The 21,900-nt window shown below is 36.3% G+C and overlaps 1 protein-coding gene across 2 annotated transcripts in view; it reads left to right on the top strand.

Annotated features, from left to right (window-relative positions):
• SLC39A10 (solute carrier family 39 member 10) overlaps nt 1-21,900 on the top strand; it is a 104,676-nt gene that overhangs the window by 21,234 nt on the left and 61,542 nt on the right. The window contains exons 2-3 of one of the 2 annotated variants that reach the window (XM_077154512.1): nt 13,174-13,241; nt 19,820-20,823. In XM_077154512.1, the coding sequence (XP_077010627.1) occupies nt 19,831-20,823 (993 nt within the window). In that variant the 5' untranslated portion in view covers nt 13,174-13,241; nt 19,820-19,830. The remainder of the gene's footprint in view (nt 1-13,173; nt 13,242-19,819; nt 20,824-21,900) is intronic. The other variant, XM_077154511.1, reaches the window with a different exon arrangement.

Genomic DNA, 21,900 nt, shown 5'->3' on the forward strand with positions numbered 1-21,900 from the left:
TATTTGTCCTTTAGTTTTTGACTGGATTCACTCAGCATAATATTCTCTAGGTCCATCCATGTTATTACATGGTTCATAAGTTTATCTTGTCTTAAAGCTGCATAGTATTCCATCGTATGTATATACCACAGTTTGTTTAGCCACTCTTCTGTTGATGGAGATTTTGGCTGTTTCCATCTCTTTGCAATTGTAAATAACGCTGCTATAAACATTGGTGTGCAAATGTCCGTTTGTGTCTTTGCCCTTAAGTCCTTTGAGTAGATACCTAGCAATGGTATTGCTGGGTCGTATGGCAATTCTATATTCAGCTTTTTGAGGAACCGCCAAACTGCCTTCCACAGTGGTTGCACCCTTTGACATTCCCACCAACAGTGGATAAGTGTGCCTCTTTCTCCGCATCCTCTCCAGCACTTGTCATTTTCTGTTTTGTTGATAATGGCCATTCTGGTGGGTGTGAGATGATATCTCATTGTGGTTTTGATTTGCATTTCTCTAATGGCCAGGGACATTGAGCATCTCTTCATGTGCCTCTTGGCCATCCGTATTTCCTCTTCTGAGAGGTGTCTGTTCAAGTCTTTTTCCCATTTTGTAATTGGGTTGGCTGTCTTTTTGTTGTTGAGATGAACAATCTCTTTATAAATTCTGGATACTAGACCTTTATCTGATATATCATTTCCAAATATTGTCTCCCATTGTGAAGGCTGTCTTTCTACTTTCTTGATGAAGTTCTTTGATGCACAAAAGTGTTTAATTTTGAGGAGTTCCCATTTATTTATTTCCTTCTTCAGTGCTCTTGCTTTAGGTTTAAGGTCCATAAAACCGCCTCCAGTTGTAAGATCCATAAGATATCTCCCAACATTTTCCTCTAACTGTTTTATGGTCTTAGACCTAATGTTTAGATCTTTGATCCATTTTGAGTTAACTTTTGCATAGGGTGTGAGAGATGGGTCTTCTTTCATTCTTTTGCATATGGATATCCAGTTCTCTAGGCACCATTTATTGAAGAGACTGCTCTGTCCCAGGTGAGTTGGCTTGACTGCCTTATCAAAGATCAAATGTCCATAGATGAGAGGGTCTATATCTGAGCACTCTATTCGATTCCATTGGTCGATATATCTATCTTTATGCCAATACCATGCTGTTTTGACCACTGTGGCTTCATAATATGCCTTAAAGTCAGGCAGCGCGAGACCTCCAGCTTCGTTTTTTTTCCTCAAGATGTTTTTAGCAATTCGGGGCACCCTGCCCTTCCAGATAAATTTGCTTATTGGTTTTTCTATTTCTGAAAAATAAGTTGTTGGGATTTTGATTGGTATTGCATTGAATCTGTAAATCAATTTAGGTAGGATTGAGATCTTAACTATATTTAGTCTTCCAATCCATGAACACGGTATGCCCTTCCATCTATTTAGGTCTTCTGTGATTTCTTTTAGCAGTTTTTTGTAGTTTTCTTTATATAGGTTTTTTGTCTCTTTAGTTAAATTTATTCCTAGGTATTTTATTCTTTTAGTTGCAATTGTAAATGGGATTCGTTTCTTGATTTCCCCCTCAGCTTGTTCATTACTAGTGTATAGAAATGCTACAGATTTTTGAATGTTGATCTTGTAACCTGCTACTTTGCTGTACTCATTTATTAGCTCTAGTAGTTTTGTTGTGGATTTTTCCGGGTTTTCGACGTATAGTATCATATCGTCTGCAAACAGTGATAGTTTTACTTCTTCCTTTCCAATTTTGATGCCTTGTATTTCTTTTTCTTGTCTGATAGTATTTTTAAATATAGGAGAATGTTAGTGACCTTTATTTTCCCTTTGCATCCAAACAAAATATTCAGTTTAGAAATAGCATAATAATTAAATAGCACAATGATTTTCGATTATAAAATCTTCCCTCCTTTCCTTTAAGGTTGAAATTTTAAAATAGTAGAATAAACATTTTTTTTTAACTTTTTTTATTGTATGGTATAGTATATATACAAAGCAAAGAAATAAAAAAGCAATAGTTTTCAAAGCACACTTTAACAAGTAGTTACAAGACAGATCCCAGAGTTTGTCATGGGCTACCTTATCCTCTGGTATTTTTCCTTGTAGCTGCTCCATAATACAGGAGGCTAGTGGGCTTAAATACTTTTTAATCATCACAATGGACTTTTTTCTTTCTTTTTTTTTTTTTGTGAACAATAACATATATACAAAAAAAACCTATAAATTTCCAAGCACAGCACCACAGTTAATTGTAGAGCATATTTCAGACTTTGACATGGGTTACAATTTCACAATTTTAGATTTTTATTTCTAGCTGCTCTAAAATACTGGAGACTAAAAGAGATATCAGTTTAATGATTCAGCATTCATATCCATTTGTTAAATCCTATCTTCTCTGTATGACTCCACCATCACCTTTGATGGTGTTTGGACTAAGGTGATTCTAAATTTTTCGTATTGGAAGTGTCTGTCACTAATATAGGGTAGGGAGATAGAACTATCTGATGTTCTGGAGAGGCTGGGCTAGGTTTCAGGACTTATCTGGACAAGGGGCCCATCTGGAGGTTGTAGGCATCTTGAAAGTTACTCTAGTGCATGAAATCTTATATATTGCCCTAGTGTTCTTTAGGATTGGCTGGAATGGCCCTGGTTAGGAGTTGGCAAGTTATGATAGGTAGCAAGGTCTGCCTGAAGTTTGCTTAAGAACAACCTCCAGAGTAGCCTCTCGACTCTATTTGAATTCTCTCTGCCCCTGATACTTATTACACTTCTTTTTCCCCTTTTGGTAAGGGTGGAATTGTTGATCCCACAGTACTAGGTCTGGATACATCCCTATAAGTCATCTCCCACATTGCCAGGGAGACTTTCACCCTTGATGTCATGTCATGTCCCATGTAGGAAGGGCAGTCATTTCACTTGTAGAGTTGGGCCTAGACAGAGCCGAGGCTACATCTGAGCAACAACAGAGGTCCTCCAGAAGTATCTCTTAGGCATGCCTATAGGTAGTCTTAAGCTTCTATGCTACCTACATAAGCTTCACAAGAGTAAGCCTCATGATCAAGGGCATGGCCTATTGATTTGGGTGTCCCTAAAGTTTGACACAGAACCAGGGGATTCCATGATGGTAAGGTTTAATAGTTCCATATTTTTCTCCCACCTTCAGGGGACTTTGCCAATACTTCTTTTTTTTTTTTTTTGCATGGGCAGGCACGAGGAATCGAACCTGAGTCTCTGGCATGGCAAGTGAGAACTCTGCCTGCTGAACCACTGTGGCCTGCCCAGCCAATACTTTTTGATTATCCCCTTAATATGCTCTAGGATGTTTACAGGCATTGCAATAGTCTATACAGGATTAAAGGACCTCTTTCTTATTCTGTGTGTGTGTTTCAGTTGTTCAAATGAGCTATACAGATAGGTTGAATTAGATTATGCACTACAGAAAATTTCAGTTCCAGACCTAACAAACATTTCTTCCATTGATTTCAAAGGGTATGTGTGGTTCTGAAATACAGACATTGCCTTCCTTACCCGTATGTTCTGAATTACCAAGCTGTTCAGCTTCATTCTTATTTCTAAATATCAGGTTATAGATATAAGACAGCCTCTCAAAATCCAGAAATAATAATCACCACTCCAGACTTAATGTGTCTGCTCTGAAAGCTTACAATTTAGGCCCCTACTTTCTTATAAGCATTTTCTAAAGGTGAACATACCATTCTAGTTCTTTTGTTTCTGGCTTTTTTTGTCTCATCAAATGTTCCACATGTTCATTCACATTGTGTGTGCCTCACAACTCTGTTCCTTTTTGTAGCAGCGCAACCTTCATTTGTAAATATACACTATCATTTGCCATTCTACTTCTCCGTCAGTGCATCCTTCAGCCACCTGCATAGAATAAACTTTTAACTGTGACGATATACCGAATATCAATAGCAAAAACTGAAAACACGGTTGTAGTGGCAACTGCTAATTGTCTACTAAATCCATTCTTGCTTTCATAGTAAAATCATACATTAGATTTTACTACTAATAGAATTCCTGTGAAAGTAACTCAAAATATATTTTTAATAGAATTATTGTGAAGGTAACTCAAAATATATTTGCTGAATTGAAAAAATATATATTTTTTTATTAAAAAAATTTGACTAACGCAACATTTAGAAATCATTGCATTCTACATATGCAATCAGTGATTCTTAATATCATAACATAGATGTATGATCATCATTTCTTAGTACATTTTCATTGATTTAGAAAAAGAAATAGCAAGACAACAGAAAAAGAAATAAAATGATAATATAGAGAAAAAATAAAAATAAAAAATACAAAAATATATAAAACAAAAAACAAAAACAAACAAAAAACTATAGCTCAGATGCAGCTTCATTCAGTGTTTTAACATAATTGCATTACAATTAGGTAGTATTGTGCTGTCCATTTTTGAGTTTTTGTATTCAGTCCTGTTGCACAATCTGTATCCCTTCAGCTCCAATTACCCATTATCTTACCCTATTTCTAACTCTTGATGGTCTCTGTTACCAATGACATATTCCAAGTTTATTCTCTAATGTCGGTTCACATCAGTGGGACCATGCAGTATTTGTCCTTTAGTTTTTGGCTAGTCTCACTCAGCATAACGTTCTCTAGGTCCATCCATGTTATTACATGCTTCATAAGTTTATTCTGTCTTAAAGCTGCATAATATTCCATCGTATGTATATACCACAGTTTGTTTAGCCACTCGACATTTTGGCTGTTTCCATCTCTTTGCAATTGTAAATAACGCTGCTATAAACATTGGTGTGTAAATGTCCGTTTGTGTCTTTGCCCTTAAGTCCTTTGAGTAGATACCTAGCAATGGTATTGCTGGGTCATATGGCAATTCTGTATTCAGTTTTTTGAGGAACCGCCAAACTGCCTTCCACAGTGGTTGCACCATTTGACATTCCCACCAACAGTGGATAAGTGTGCCTCTTTCTCCACATCCTCTCCAGTACTTGTCATTTTTTGTTTTGTTGATAATGGCCATTCTGGTGGGTGTGAGATGATATCTCATTGTGGTTTTTTTTTTTTTTTTTTTTTTTTTTATTAATTAAAAAAAGAATTAACAAAACAATTAGAAATCATTCCAATCTACATGTACAATCAGTAATTCTTAATAACATCACATAGTTGCATATTCATCATTTCTTAGTACATTTGCATCGATTTAGAAAAAGAAATAAAAAGACAACAGAATAAGAATTAAAACAATAATAGAAAGAAAAAAAAACAAAAAAAACAAAAACAAAAAACCTATACCTCACATGCAGCTTCATTCAGTGTTTTAACATAATTGCATTACAATTGGGTAGTATTGTGCTGTCCATTTCTGAGTTTTTATATCCAGTCCCGTTGTACAGTCTGTATCCCTTCATCTCCAATTATCCCTTCTCTTTTTTTTTTTTTTAATTAACGGAAAAAAAGAAATTAACCCAACATTTAGAGATCATACCATTCTACACATGCAATCATTAATTCTTAACATCATCACATAGATGCATGATCATCATTTCTTAGTACATTTGCATTGGTTTAGAAGAACTAGCAACATAACCAAAAAAGATATAGAATGTTAATATAGAAAAAAAAATAAAAGTAATAATAGTAAAATCAAAACAAAACAACACAAAACAAAATAAAAACCTATAGCTCAGATGCAGCTTCATTCAGTGTTTTAACATGATTACTTTACAATTAGGTATTATTGTGCTGTCCATTTTTGAGTTTTTGTATCTAGTCCTGTTGCACAGTCTGTATCCCTTCAGCTTCAATTACCCATTGTCTTACCCTGTTTCTGACTCCTGCTGAACTCTGTTACCAATGACATATTTCAAGTTTATTCTCGAATGTCCGTTCACATCAGTGGGACCATACAGTATTTGTCCTTTAGTTTTTGGCTGGATTCACTCAGCATAATATTCTCTAGGTCCATCCATGTTATTACATGGTTCATAAGTTTATCTTGTCTTAAAGCTGCATAATATTCCATCGTATGTATATACCACAGTTTGTTTAGCCACTCTTCTGTTGATGGAGATTTTGGCTGTTTCCATCTCTTTGCAATTGTAAATAATGCTGCTATAAACATTGGTGTGCAAATGTCCGTTTGTGTCTTTGCCCTTAAGTCCTTTGAGTAGATACCTAGCAATGGTATTGCTGGGTCGTATGGCAATTCTATATTCAGTTTTTTGAGGAGCCGCCAAACTGCCTTCCACAGTGGTTGCACCCTTTGACATTCCCACCAACAGTGGATAAGTGTGCCTCTTTCTCCGCATCCTCTCCAGCACTTGTCATTTTCTGTTTTGTTGATAATGGCCATTCTGGTGGGTGTGAGATGATATCTCATTGTGGTTTTGATTTGCATTTCTCTAATGGCCAGGGACATTGAGCATCTCTTCATGTGCCTTTTGGCCATTTGTATTTCCTCTTCTGAGAGGTGTCTGTTCAAGTCTTTTTCCCATTTTGTAATTGGATTGGCTGTCTTTTTGTTGTTGAGTTGAACAATCTCTTTATAAATTCTGGATACTAGACCTTTATCTGATATGTCGTTTCCAAATATTGTCTCCCATTGTGTAGGCTGTCTTTCTACTTTCTTGATGGAGTTCTTTGATGCACAAAAGTGTTTAATTTTGAGGAGCTCCCATTTATTTCTTTCTTTCTTCAGTGCTCTTGCTTTAGGTGTAAGGTCCATAAACCCGCCTCCAATTGTAAGATTCATAAGATATCTCCCTACATTTTCCTCTAACTGTTTTATGGTCTTAGACCTAATGTTTAGATCTTTGATCCATTTTGAGTTAACTTTTGTATAGGGTGTGAGATACAGGTCCTCTTTCATTCTTTTGCATATGGATATCCAGTTCTCTAGGCACCATTTATTGAAGAGACTGTTCTGTCCCAGGTGAGTTGGCTTGACTGCCTTATCAAAGATCAAATGTCCATAGAGGAGAGGGTCTATATCTGAGCACTCTATTCGATTCCATTGGTCGATATATCTATCTTTATGCCAATACCATGCTGTTTTGACCACTGTGGCTTCATAATATGCCTTAAAGTCCGGCAGCGTGAGACCTCCAGCTTCATTTTTTTACCTCAAGATACTTTTAGCAGTTCGGGGCACCCTGCCCTTCCAGATAAATTTGCTTATTGGTTTTTCTATTTCTGAAAAATAAGTTGTTGGGATTTTGATTGGTATTACATTGAATCTGTAAATCAATTTAGGTAGAATTGACATCTTAACTATATTTAGTCTTCCAATCCATGAACACGGTATGCCCTTGCATCTATTTAGGTCTTCTGTGATTTCTTTTAACAGTTTTTTGTAGTTTTCTTTGTATAGGTCTTTTGTCTCTTTAGTTAAATTTATTTATTCCTAAGTATTTTATTCTTTTAGTTGCAATTGTAAATGGAATTCATTTCTTGATTTCCCCCTCATCTTGTTCATTGCTAGTGTATAGAAACACTACAGATTTTTGAATGTTGATCTTGTAACCCGTTACTTTGCTTTACTCATTTATTAGCTCTAGTAGTTTTGTTGTGTATTTTTCCTGATTTTCAACGTATAGTATCATATCGTCTGCAAACAGTGATAGTTTTACTTCTTCCTTTCCAATTTTGATGCCTTGTATTTCTTTTTCTTGTCTAATTGCTCTGGCTAGAACCTCCAACACGATGTTGAATAATAGTGTTGATAATGGACATCCTTGTCTTGTTCCTGATCTTAGGGCAAAAGTTTTCAATTTTTCCCCATTGAGGATGATATTAGCTGTGGGTTTTTCATGTATTCCCTTTATCATTTTAAGGAAGTTCCCTTGTATTCCTATCCGTTGAAGTGTTTTAAACAGGAAAGGATGTTGAATCTTGTCAAATGCCTTCTCTGCATCAATTGAGATGATCATGTGATTTTTCTGCTTTGATTTGTTGATATGGTGTATTACATTAATTGATTTTCTTATGTTGAATCATCCTTGCATACCTGGGATGAATCCTACTTGGTTATGATGTATAATTCTTTTAATGTGTTGCTGGATTCGATTTGCTAGAATTTTGTTGAGGATTTTTGCATCTATATTCATTAGAGAGATTGGTCTGTAGTTTTCTTTTTTTGTAATATCTTTGCCTGCTTTTGGTATGAGGGTGATGTTGGCTTCATAGAATGAATTAGGTAGCTTTCCCTGCACTTCAGTTTTTTTGAAGAGTTTGTGCAGGGTTGGTACTAATTCTTTCTGGAATGTTTGGTAGAATTAACATGTGAAGCTGTCTGGTCCTGGACTTTTCTTTTTGGGAAGCTTTTGAATGACTGATTCAATTTCTTTACTTGTGATTGGTTTGTTGAGGTCATCTATTTCTTCTTGAGTCAGAGTTGGTTGTTCATGCCTTTCTAGGAACTTGTCTATTTCATCTACATTGTTGTATTTATTAGCGTAAAGTTGTTCGTAGTATCCTGTTATTACCTCCTTTATTTCTGTGAGATCAGTGGTTATGTCTCCTCTTCCATTTCTGATCTTATTTATTTGCGTCCTCTCTCATCTTTTTGTCAGTCTTGCTAAGGGCCCATCAATCTTGTTGATTTTCTCATAGAACCAACTTCTGGTCTTATTGATTTTCTCTATTGTTTTCATGTTCTCAATTTCATTAATTTCTGCTCTAATCTTTGTTATTTCTTTCCTTTTGCTCTCTTTGGGGTTAGTTTGCTGTTCTTTCTCCAGTTCTTCCACGTGGACAGTTAATTCCCGAATTTTGCCCTTTCTTCTTTTCTGATATAGGCATTTAGGGCAATAAATTTCCCTCTTAGCACTGCCTTTGCTGCGTCCCATAGGTTTTGATATGTTGTGTTTTCATTTTCATTTGCCTCGAGATATTTACTAATTTCTCTTGTAATTTCTTCCTTGACCCACTGGTTGTTTAAGAGTGTGTTGTTGAGCCTCCATGTATTTGTGAATTTTCTGGTACTCTGCCTATTATTGATTTCCAACTTCATTCCTTTATGATCCAAGAAAGTGTTGTGTATGATTTCAATGTTTTTAAATTTGTTGAGACTTGCTTTGTGACCCAGCATATGGTCTTTTTTTGAGAATGATCCATGAGCACTTGAGAAAAAGGTGTATCCTGCTGTTGTGGGATGTAATGTCCTATAAATGTCTGTTAAGTCTAGCTCATTTATTGTAATATTCAAATTCTCTGTTTCTTTATTGATCCTCTGTCTAGATGTTCTGTCCATTGATGAGAGTGGGGAATTGAAATCTCCAACTATTATGGTAGATGTGTCTATTTCCCTTTTCAGTAATTGCAGTGTATTCCTCACGTATTTTGGGGCATTCTGATTCGGTGCGTAAATATTTATGATTGTTATATCTTCTTGTTTAATTGTTCTTTTTATTAGTAGATGGTATCCTTCTTTGTCTCTTTTAACTGTTTTACATTTGAAGTCTAATTTGTTGGATATTAGTATAGCCACTCCTGCTCTTTTCTGGTTGTTATTTGCATGAAATATCTTTTCCCAACCTTTCACTTTCAACCTATGTTTATCTTTGGGTCTAAGATGTGTTTCCTGTAGACAGCATATAGAAGGATCCTGTTTTTTAATCCATTCTGCCAATCTATGTCTTTTGATTGGGGAATTCAGTCCATTAACATTTAGTGTTATTACTGTTTGGGTAATACTTTCCTCTACCATTTTGCCTTTTGTATTATATATATCATATCTGATTTTCATTCTTTCTACACTCTTCTCCATACCTCTCTCTTCTGTCTTTTCATATCTGACTCTAGTGCTCCCTTTAGTATTTCTTGCAGAGCTGGTCTCTTGGTCACAAATTCTCTCAGTGACTTTTTGTCTGAAAATGTTTTAATTTCTCCCTCATTTTTGAAGGGCAATTTTGCTGGATATAGGAGTCTTGGTTGGCAGGTTTTCTCTTTTAGTAATTTAAATATATCATCCCACTGTCTTCTTGCTTCCATGGTTTCTGCTGAGAAATCTACACATAGTCTTATTGGGTTTCCCTTGTATGTGATGGATTGTTTTTCTCTTGCTGCTTTCAAGATCCTCTCTTTCTCTTTGACCTCTGACATTCTAACTAGTAAGTGTCTCGGAGAACGCCTATTTGGATCTATTCTCTCTGGGGTGTGCTGCACTTCTTGGATCTGTAATTTTAGGTCTTTCATAAGAGTTGGGAAATTTTCAGTGATAATTTCTTCCATTTGTTTTTCTCCTCCTCTTCCCTTCTCTTCTCCTTCTGGGACACCCACAACACGTATATTTGTGTGCTTCATATTATCATTCAATTCCCTGAGCCCCTGCTCAAATATTTCCGTTCTTTTCCCTATAGTTTCTGTTTCTTTTTCAATTTCAGATGTTCCAGTCTCCAGTTCAGTAATTCTAGCCTCTATCTCTTGAAATCTACCATTGTAGGTTTCCATTGTTTTTTTAATCTCTTCTACTGTATCTTTCATTCCCATATGTACTGTGATTTGTTTTTTCAGACTTTCCATTTCTTCTTTTTGTTCATTCCTTGCCTTCTTCATATCCTCCCTCAATTCATTGATTTGGTTTTTGAAGAGGTTTTCCATTTCTGTTCGTATATTCAGAATTAGTTGTCTCAGTTCCTGTATCTCATTTGATCTATTGGTTTGTTCCTTTGACTGGGCCATATCTTCAATTTTCCTGGTGTGATTTGTTATTTTTTACTGGCCTTTGGGCATTTAATCAGATTTCCCTGAGTGTGGGATCCAGCAGGTTGAAAGACTTTCCTGTGAAGTCTCTGGGCTCTGTTTTTCTTATCCTGCCCAGTATGTGGTGCTTGTCTGTCTGCGCATCCCACCAACAAAAGATGTTGTGGCTCCTTTAACTTTGGAAGACTCTCGCTGCTGGGTGTGTGGTGGAGACAGAGGAAAGGTTGTAGGTTGGTTTTAATGACTTCAAATTGTGAAGTCCTCGGGTCTGAATTCTTTGAGAGAGGGATTCCACCTGAGTTGCGTTTCACCCCTCCCGCGGGAAAGATTCAGGTGGTAGAGAGCCCGGAAAGCAGCCCGCCTCTGCGTTCCTGGCAGTCGCAACCTGTGCAATCCCAGCGCTGAGCCCAGAGACAACCAAGCCTCCGCAGAAACCGCCGCAGAAGGCTCTGTTTCGCCCCCTTTCCTCTTTTACAGTTAGTCCAATAGGCCACTTCTGCCTTGATAAGTTTTGCCTGAGCTGAGGGCCTATTTTTAGTAGTCAGAAGTTGTTCATTAATGCCACTATTGGTGTTAGGTTGGACTCAGACTCTACTACTGTTGGAGACTCTTTCCTTTCCCTCCGGGAAGCCGCGTGTGTGGGAGGGGCTCCGGTCACCGGCCGCCACGGCTTGGAGAAGTGCTGATCTGAGGCTCCCAGCTGGCCCGGGAAGCCACGTGTGTGGGTGGGGCTCCGGTCGCTGGCCGCCACGGCTTGGGGAACCGCTGATCCGAGGCTCCCAGCCGGCCCGGGAAGCCGCGTGTGTGGGAGGGGCTCCGGTTGCCGGCCGCCGCAGCTTGAGGAACCACCGATCTGAGGCTCCCAGCTGGCCCAGGAAGCCGCGTGTGTGGGAGGGGCTCCGGTCACCAGCCGCCGCGGCTTGGAGAACCGCTGATCCTAGTCTCTCAGCCGGACTGGGAAGGAGGGAGGGAGGGGGGCCGGCCACCAGCCGCCGCGGCCCGGGGAGGCGTGCACCGCTCGGGGACCTCACCGCAGCGGAGTCTCAGAGCTGGTCCAGCCGTTCCAGACTGTGGTACACTGTGTGTCTGGTCTCGGTCGTGGCTCCGGGAGCTGTTCTGTACTGTTTCTAGTTATTTAGTAGTTGTTCTGGAGGAGGAACTAAGACGCGCGCACCTTACTAAGCCACCATCTTCTCTGGAAGTCACCTGAAAAAATATTCTTAATTGTAAAGCTATCATGTGCGCAATGCAGAACACTTGAAAAACTCCACAATCTAAAAGATTTAACGGACTCTTTTGGCTAGGGCAAGACTCTATCCTATAAAGGCAATGTTTAGAGTTAAGTGTTATATGGACTTGGGCAACATTCACCCCATTCCTTTTCTATCTCCACCCCAAAGAATCCCTTTGTGCTTAAGAATCCTTAACTTTCATGGAATCCTTGGGAACTCTGTAAGTTTTAGCTGAGACTATATTTCTCACCCTTCTTATAGCTGATTCAGGCCATGTCAGTGAATTCTTGCCATTAGAATGTGAATAGAATTGATATATGTAAATTGTCATTGAAGAGGAAATTTCCTGCCATTGACCAGGAAAACTGGTCTTCCAGTTTTTCTAATTTCTAACTGATTTAGGTATCACCCATGTAAGCCCTATGAGACACTACATTGTAATTATTTTCAACGTAATTATTTTTCAACTCGTGTGTCTCTGAATGACAAGAGCAGAGCTGCCTACAGACTGAAACAGTCATCTTGGGCTGTTTTTTGTTTGTTTGTTTATAGTCTTAAGCATAAATTTACTTTTTTTTCTTTTTTCCCCTTTTTTAATTTATCATCACAACTTTTTTTTCTTTTTTGTGAGAATAACAATGCAAAAAAGCAATACATTTCAAAGCACATCACAACAGTTAGTTGTAAAACAGATTTCAGAGTTTGGTATGGGTTACAGTTCCACAGTTTTAGATTTTTATTTTTAGCTGCTCTATGGTACTGGAGGCTAAAAGAAATATCAGTATAATGATTCAGGACTTATAGTAATTTGTTAAACCCTGCCTTCTCTCTATAACTCCACCATCACCTTTGAGCTTTCTCCCACTCTTTAAGAGTATTTGGACTATGCCCATTCTAACTTTTTCATGTTGGAAGGGCCTTTCTATAATATGGAATAATGGGATGGAACTAGTTGGTATTCTGGAGCAGCTGGCCCCTCTGTGTTTCGGGATTTATCTGGTCCAGGGACCCATCTGTAGGTTATAAGCTTCTGGAAGGTTACCCTAGTGCACAGAACCTTTGTAGAATCTTATATAATGCCCTAGGTATTCTTTAGGATTGGCTGGAATGGTTTTGGTTGGGGCTTGGCAAGTTATGGTAGGTAAGTAATGTCTAACTGCTTAGACCTCAGAGTAGCCTCTGGATTCTATTTGAACTCTCTTAGCCACTGATACTTTTTATGTTACACCTCTTTTCTCCCTTTTTGTCAGGTTGGCACTGTTGATCCCACGGTGCCAGGGCCAGGGTCATCTCCCACGTCTTGGGCTGTTTTTGAGAGGTAAATAAACTTGCTTATTTATCCCACTCCCTTTTATGCTTATTTATCCCACTCCCTTTTAGGAAGAATCTCTTTGCTCATAGCTGCTTAGCTTATGCTAACTAATGCGAACTTCACTCAAATGATCCTTAAGCATATATATGCTGTGGCAGTTGTAAACTAAAGTTGTATAACTTATGATTTACTGAAGTAGATCATTTTTTGAAAGTAAATCATTAAAAAATATTTATTTAGCACAGGTTTAAGATTTCACCATGATTGCATTCCTTTGATTTTCTCTTGAATGTAAATGATGAAAGAACTTGAGAAAGATAGAATCTTTGCAGTGAACAAACTGAGGACGTATACTTTTTAAAAATAGGGACAAATGGCAATTTAAAGCTCATAGAGACCACCTGTACTTTTTGTGTTTCATGGAGTCATTCATTTGATATTACCTGATATTTTATTTTATTTTTTTCCATCACTGGTACCTATTTATTTGACAGAAAATGTGCCCTTAAAAAACTCAAGATATTTACATATCATATGAATGGAGCAACACTCACTTAAAATATCACTTTTCTGGTGGAAAACCAAGGTGATTGAGTGCAGGGAATGTAACATGTAATGTAACATGCTAAGGGAATACAATTATGTCCACTTTCTGCTTAATCATGATTGTTCTTAAGCACTTATGCCCTTTTATCTTCATTAGTTTACAAGTAAAATTTATGTATTTTAAGTGGTGACTTTATCCATGAGCCTGTATAAGAAATTGAAGTGTTTGAATCAGAAAACAATTTCAGTGTAGGTTGGACTTAAATACATTTTACAGACTAATTATTTAAAAAATGTTTAACCCACATATGCCATATGTGGTAATTCAACTTAATTTATTCCATTGACTAAAATATCATTTTAAATAAATGGGAGTATTTTGTAATTATTTGTATAGATAGTGATTCTCAAACCACTAACTTACATCGAACTCACTAGGAGCTCTTGATAGAATAGATTTGCATGCCCTATCCCCATAGTTTCTGATTCAGTAGGTCTGGGTATTTGCAAGAATGTGCATTTCTCACAAGTTCCCAAGGAATCCTGATAAACTACTAATATAGGTTAAGTGAAATCTTTTTGAATGTATAGAAAATGACATAGAATAATATATCAGGGCAGTCCAGTGGTGGCTCAGTGGTAGAGGAGAACTGGGTTCGATTCCCAGAGCCTGTCCATGCCAAAAATAATAGGTAGAATATATCAAGCTCCTCTGAATCTCATTTTCCTGCTCTAACAGATGTTCAATGTTTTGCCACATTTGCTTCAGACCTTCTCCCACCTTTTTAAAAGAAATAAAATACTGTAAATGCAGTTAAATATGTAAGACCCCGCCTTCATCTGATTTCCCCTCCTTTCCTTCTTGAAAAGATAACCACCCTCCAGAATGTAATGATCCATGTTATGGTTTTGCTATGTGCATATGTATCCAAAAGTATTTTGTTTTGCATGTTTTTATATTGTAGGCAAATGACATAATGTGTGTCTTTTAAAATTTGCTTTTTTCATTATGTTTCTGAGATTTGTGCGTTTGGTGAATGTTTCTTCATATTCATACACTTCTAGCTGCAGTGTAATCTTTAATTATATAAATACACCACATTTATTTTATCCGCTTTTCCATTTATGGGCATTTAGGCTTGTCGTAGACACTAATAGTGTTGATGTTGCATCATCAATAGCTTTTCCTCCCTTACCTCCTCTTTCCTTGCTGTTAGGCCTCCAAGTTTTATGAGTATTCATTCCCCTTCCCTTATACTTAGGAACAGTGACTTCTTTCCAGCTCCACAGGAATGAATTTTGAGTTATCTAAGTCAATGGCTTAGTAATTCTTTCTTTATCATTGGTTGGTTTTGGCTGGTCATGTGGTACAATCCTAATCCTGATCAAAGATATGCAAGGGGTTGTCTGGGAGGGGCTTCAGAGAAAGCTTTTGCTCTTTGGATAAAAAGAGAGGCACGAAGATAAATCTAGCTTTGGACCTAGTTGTACAACAGTGAAATGGTTGGAGCAACAGCAGTTTGAGACCCTGAGGGGACAAATCTGAGGATGAGAGCACTGGAGGCTTTGATAATGTAGTTGTGCTGGAATCACCATTTCTCCCCACTTCTTGTAATATGAAAATTTCCTTTTTGTTTTAACCACTTTAAGTTGAGTCTTCTCTAATTTGTAACCAAATGCATCCTGTTACAAGATAGTTCATATTTAAAAATTTTTGACAATACAGCAATAATGATTCTTGGACCTGTTTCCTTGTGCCTACCTGCAAGAGTTTCTGTAAGGTGAATTGGTCAAGTGGACTTTGGGGGCTGTAGGGTGTATTTATCTTCAGCTTTGCTAGATGCTGTCAGAATGTATCCCAAAATGTTTATATAACTGTATAGTGCTACCAACAGGGTAAAATAGTTTCTCTTTCTCCACATTTGATGTTTGCTAATGACCTGGTATTGTCACACATTTGTTTTTGCCTATTGGTATCTTGGTATATTCTCTAGGCAGGCATCACCTAGATTATTAGTAATCATATGTTGCTGTTCATTCACCTTTCCTGTTTATATCCTTGCATGGTTTTCTGTGCAACCCTGGAAATTTTTCCTTATTTAAATATGTCTTGTATATTTTGGATACTGATCTTTTGTATACATTGTTTATCTATACATGTAGCAAATATCTTCTAGGGTGTGGCTTTTCATAAGCTTTGTTTATTATGTTCTCTATTATAGAGAAATTTTTAAAGAATTGAGTTTAATTAAATTAATGAAAGTTTTCCTTTATAGTTTGTACTCTCTGTGTCTTAGCTAAAAAATCCGTCCCTACCCCAAGGTCATAGTGTTATTCTCCTAAAACTTGTTATAAGTTTTGCTTTTCATATTTAATCCTTTAATCCTCTTGGAAGTGACTATTGTGTATTTTGTGAGGAGGAACCATTTCTTCACAGTCAATATTAATATTATTGATTGTCTTCCTGATCTCTGTTCTTTTCCACAGGTCTATTTCTCTATCCTTGTGCCAGTTCTATGTTATTTTAGTTAGTGTACTTTTATAAAAAAGGAGTCTTGATATTTATTATCTTGCTAATCTTCAGAATTATCTTGGTTATCCTTGGGTTTTTACTCTTCCATATGAATTTTTGGATAAGCATGTGAAATTTCATCAGAAACAATCAAACTACCAGGTTTTTTTTTTATTAGTTTTTAAATTTAAAAAAAATATATTACAAGAAAGAAACACAAACATTCTTAACATATGATCATTCCGTTCTACATATATAATCAGTAATTCACAATATCATCACATAGTTGCATATTCATCATCATGGTCATTTCTTAGAACATTTGCATCAATTCAGAAAGTGAAATAAAAAGACAACAGAAAAATAAAACGAAAACAGAAAAAAAAATTATACATACCATACTCCTTACCCCTCGCTTTCATTGATCACTAACATTTCAAACTAAATTTATTTTAACATTTATTCCTCCTATTATTTATTTTTATTCCATATGTTCTACTCATCTGTTGACCAGATAGATAAAAGGAGCATCAGACACAAGGTTTTCACAATCACACAGTCACATTGTGACAGCTGTATCATTATTCAGTCATCCTCAAGAAACATGGCTACTGGAACACAGCTCTACATTTTCAGGCAGTTCCCTCTATCCTCTCCATTACATCTTGGATAACAAGGTGATATTTACTTAATGCTTAAGAATAACCTCCAGGATAACCTCTTGACTCTGTTTGGGATCTCTCAGCCACTGACACTTTGTCTCATTTCACTCTTCCCCCTTTTGGTCAAGAAGGTTTTTTCAATCCCTTGAAGCTGAGTCTCAGCTCATTCTAGGATTTCTGTCCCAGGTTGCCAGGAAGGTCCACACCCCTGGGAGTCATGTCCCACATAGGCAGGGGGAGGGTAGTGAGTTTGCTTGTTGTGTTGGCTGGAGAGAGAGGCCACGTCTGAGCAACAAAAGAGGTTCTCTTGGGGGTGACTCTTAGGCCTAGTTTTAAGTAGGCTTGACCTATCCTTTGTGGGGTTAAGTTTCATATGAACAAACCCTAAGACTGGGGGCTCAGCCTATAGCTTTGATTGTCCACACTGCTTGTGAGAATATCAAGAGTTCAACTTGGGGAGGTTGAATTTTCCCCCATTCTCACCATTCCCCAAAGGGGAATTTGCAAATACTTTTCCACTCACTGATTAAATCACTCTGGCAAACCAACAAAATCTCATGTTCTACCCAAGATTCCATGTACTTATGTTGTTCAACCAACTATCTACATAAATTATATTAGGAAATGCACTAGTCAAAGTATAAATTTTGTACCAAATAAACATTTTTTGCTTTAGTCTCACACATAAGTTGAAATTTTACAATATTAATTACCATCTATTTCAGCACCCTGCAGTAATGACATTCCTTTGTTTTTCCTCATGCAAAAACATTTTTAAAATTTGTACATTTAGTCACTACCATTATACACTCTAGGCATTCCTAGATTATACCATATCTATCTTTCTTTGTGATTTCATTTATGCCCCCAGCCCCCCTCCCTCTATCATTCTCACATTTAGCTTCATTCCGTGTTTTAACATAATTGTATTACATTTAGGTAGTATTGTGCTGTCCATTTCTGAGTTTTTACATTCAGTCCTGTTGCACAATCTGTATCCCTTAAGCTCCAATTACCCAATATCTTACCCTGTTTCTGTCTCCTGATGGTCTCTGTTACCAACGAAATATTCCAAGTTTGTTCACTAATGTCAGTTCATCTCAGGAGACCACATAGTGTTTGTCCTTTTGTTTTTAGCTAATCTCACTCAGCATAATGTCCTCAAGGTCCATCCATGTTGTTACATACTTCATAACTTTATTCTGTCTTACAGCTGTATAATATTCCATTGTATGTATATACCACAGTTTGGCCACTCATCTGTTGATGGACATTTTGGCTGTTTCCATCTCTTGGTAATTGTAAATAATGCTGCTATAAACATTGCTGTGCAAGTGTCCATTTGTGTCCTTGCCCTCATGTCGTTTGAGTAGAGACAGCATATAGATGGGTCCTGTTTTTTAATCCATTCTGCCAGTCTATGTCTTTTGATTGGGGGGTTTAATCCATTAACATTTAGTGTTATTACTGCACAGGTAAACTACCAGACTTTTGACTGACATTGAATTAAATTGAAATAAACACCTAAGATTTCATACTTTATGCTATTTATACCATCCACACGGATGCTGATGGCTCTCTCTAGTTTTTGCTGTTCTCTTTTACTGACCTTCAATAGTGTTTTATAAATTTCTCCTTTTATTAGGTTTATACATCTTGTTCTGTTTGTTTCTAGAAACCTCTTTATAGTTTGTGTTTACAACTATATTTTCTAATTGGCTTTCACTGTAGAAAAATTGATTTTTAAAAAAACTTTCATTGAAATATAACATGTATCCAGTAAAGTACCCAGAGCATAAGTCTTCACATAGTAATTTGTTGAAACACTATTCATTTCAAGAAAAAAGAATATCACCACACTTTGGAAGCCCCTCTCTTCTGGTCATCTCCCAATTATTACCTCCCACATTCCTACCTATATTACCACCAGCAGTTTATGAGAGTTTTAATTGTTCCATATTTTTTCTACATTTGATATTGTCAGACTTTTACATTTTATTTTTTCAGATGAGTATATAGTATCTAATTTGTGATTTCCCTGATGACTTTTGAGGTTGAATATCTTTTTGTATGCTTCTTATTAATTTGGTGATCCTTTTATGAAGTTCCTTCTCAAGTTTTCTACCCACTTTTTCCACTAGGTTGTCTCATAATTTTCATATTATTTGTAGGTGTTCTTTATATATTCTTTATGGTAAATTTTGGTTCTCTTCTCCCAATCCATGACATGCCTTTTCAATCTCTTACTGATGTCTCTTGGTAAATGGAAATTTCATAATATTAATGTAGTGTGTACTTTTCACTCCTTTCCTTTATAATGCTTTTTGTGTTTTATCTTAAAGGTTTTAGGATCAAAATTAGTTTCATCTATTTCTTTTTACTTCTCAGTATGACTACTAGAAAAATTTAAAATTAGATGATAATTGACTCATACTGTATTTCTGTTGGACAAGTCTTCTAGATTCTAGAATTTTCTGTGATGATGGGAAAGTTCCATATTTGCAATGTCCAGTATGGTAGGTATTAGCTACTTATAGCTATTGAGCATTTGAAATGTAGCTGATATGACTGAGAGACTGGATTTTAAATTTAATTTTAGTTAAATTTAAGTTTATATAGTCATATGCGACTAGTGGCTACCATATTGGACAGTACAGTTCTGAACACTTTATTCTTTTGTCACTTATTGTTTCATATTTAATTTTTCTAGCCATCTGTAACAATTTTTGTATATGCTGTGACTCATGCTGTGAGTTATTGGAGTCAAGATTCATTTTATTTCTTTAGTATGGAAAAGTTATTGCAGTTATTTTGAATGTGTCTAGGTATAAAACTAATGCCTATCTCTCTTTAAATCTCTTTAGGAAAAATAGAGATGAAGGTACATATGCACACAAAATTTTGCCTCATCTGTTTGCTGACATTTATTTTCCATCATTGCAACCATTGCCATGAAGAGCATGACTATGGCCCTGAAGAGCATCATGGAATGTCAGAATCGGAGCCAAGCAAATTTTCAGTGCTGGATGCTGAAAATGAGAAAAAATACTATATTGAAAAACTTTTTGACCGTTATGGTGAAAATGGAAGATTATCCTTTTTTGGTCTGGAGAAACTTTTAACAAACTTGGGCCTTGGAGAGATAAAAGTAGTTGAGATTAATCATGAGGATCTTGGCCACGATCATGTTTCTCACTTAGATATTTTGGCGGTTCAAGAGGGAAAGCATTTTCACTCACATAACCACCAGCATTCCCATAATCATTTAAATTCAGAAAATCAGACTGTGACAAGTATATCAACAAAAAGAAATCATAAATGTGATCCAGAGAAAGAGACAATTGAAGTAGCTGTAAAATCTGGTGATAAACATATGCACGACCGTAATCATCACTTACATAATCGTCATTTGCATCATCACCTTGATCATAATGCAACTCGCCATTTTCATAATGACTCTGTTACTCAGAGTGATCGTGGGGAGCCTAGCCATGTACCATCAACAAAGACCAATACAACACAGGAACAAACTGAAGTTAAGCCACCAAAACAAAAGAAGAAAAGAAAAGGGAAGAAAAGTAATATAAATTTTGAGGTTATTACACCAGGTTTTCCCCCTAACCATGGTCAGGGTGAACATAATCGGGTCCATAAACTTGATCATGTACATAACCCAGGTCGTTCTCATGTACATCTTCCAGAACATAATGGTCATGGTCCTGGTCATGGACACCAAGATCTCGAATCTGATAATGAAGGTGAACTTCGACATATTAGAAAGCGAGAAGCACCGCATGTTAAAAAAAGTGCAATTTATTCAGCTGCTAGTCACAAAGATCATAATGAAGATGACCGTCAGCATGATGAAGTAAGTATAAAAACATGTCCGATGGTTGTTCTGTAATGCTTCAATAATTGTCAAGCATTTTAGGTGAAGAGAAGTAGCAACAGTGAGGATCTTGAAATAATCCCATAGAAACATATTTCTGGGTAACAATTTTGAATGAAGTACATTAAAGAACTAAAATCAGATTAAAGATTTTTATCTGAATATTTGCTTGTACTATTTGTTTCTGATATTCTCAAATTTTGGGTTCCTCAAATTTAAATGTTGAAAGGTTATTAGAAAGTATCTTCCTTATTTTAATTCTGTATTTTACTATCTCACTTGTGACCTGTTGACTCTTCAAGTTAGTTTTCACTGTTATTACTATTGCTGGTTTCAAGATAATTTGAAAATTGAAACTTTGTTTTGTTTCCCAACCTAAGCTCCTAGAATGTAATGAGAGCAGTTTCTTTTACATAATTAATAATTTGTTGAATGAATTATTGAATGGTTCCCACTCATTGATCCAGCTCCAAAATCAGGTATTCTGCCCATATGGAAGGCTTGATTTCCCTATGGCACTTTATGATAAGACCTAGTTAGTTACTCATGATATTAGTGTTTTCTTATACCTTTGCAGTTTAAGGGTAAATAAAAAAATATGATCAGCCACTCCAGTTGTAGTGGGATGATCCTGTTTTCCTTCCTCATTTTCATATTCTTTTGAGTAATTTCACATTTGATTGGTTCATTCTTGATTAAAAAAAACTATTCACCTCTAACATATTTACTTTTTCATTAAAAGCATATCAGTATCCTAGTTTATTCTAATTTCTAACACTTTTATTAAAGTTTAGAAGTTCGTTGAATCAGTGTTTCTTGTACATATATATAGAAGGCAGGACAGGAAAAATAAGGGCAGACAGACTTCTCTACTCTGCTTCAACATCAAGTATGGAAAATGATCTCATTCTTTTGTTATTTCTTTCTCTATCATTGAGATATGTTTTTTTAAAATTTTTATTAATAAAACCAATCAACATACAATATGAACATTCTTTTTTTATCACATAGTTGTATATTCATCATCATGATCATTTCTTGGAACATTTGCATCAA

Source organism: Tamandua tetradactyla, chromosome 3, assembly GCF_023851605.1.
Source record: "Tamandua tetradactyla isolate mTamTet1 chromosome 3, mTamTet1.pri, whole genome shotgun sequence".
Lineage (NCBI taxonomy): Eukaryota > Metazoa > Chordata > Mammalia > Pilosa > Myrmecophagidae > Tamandua > Tamandua tetradactyla.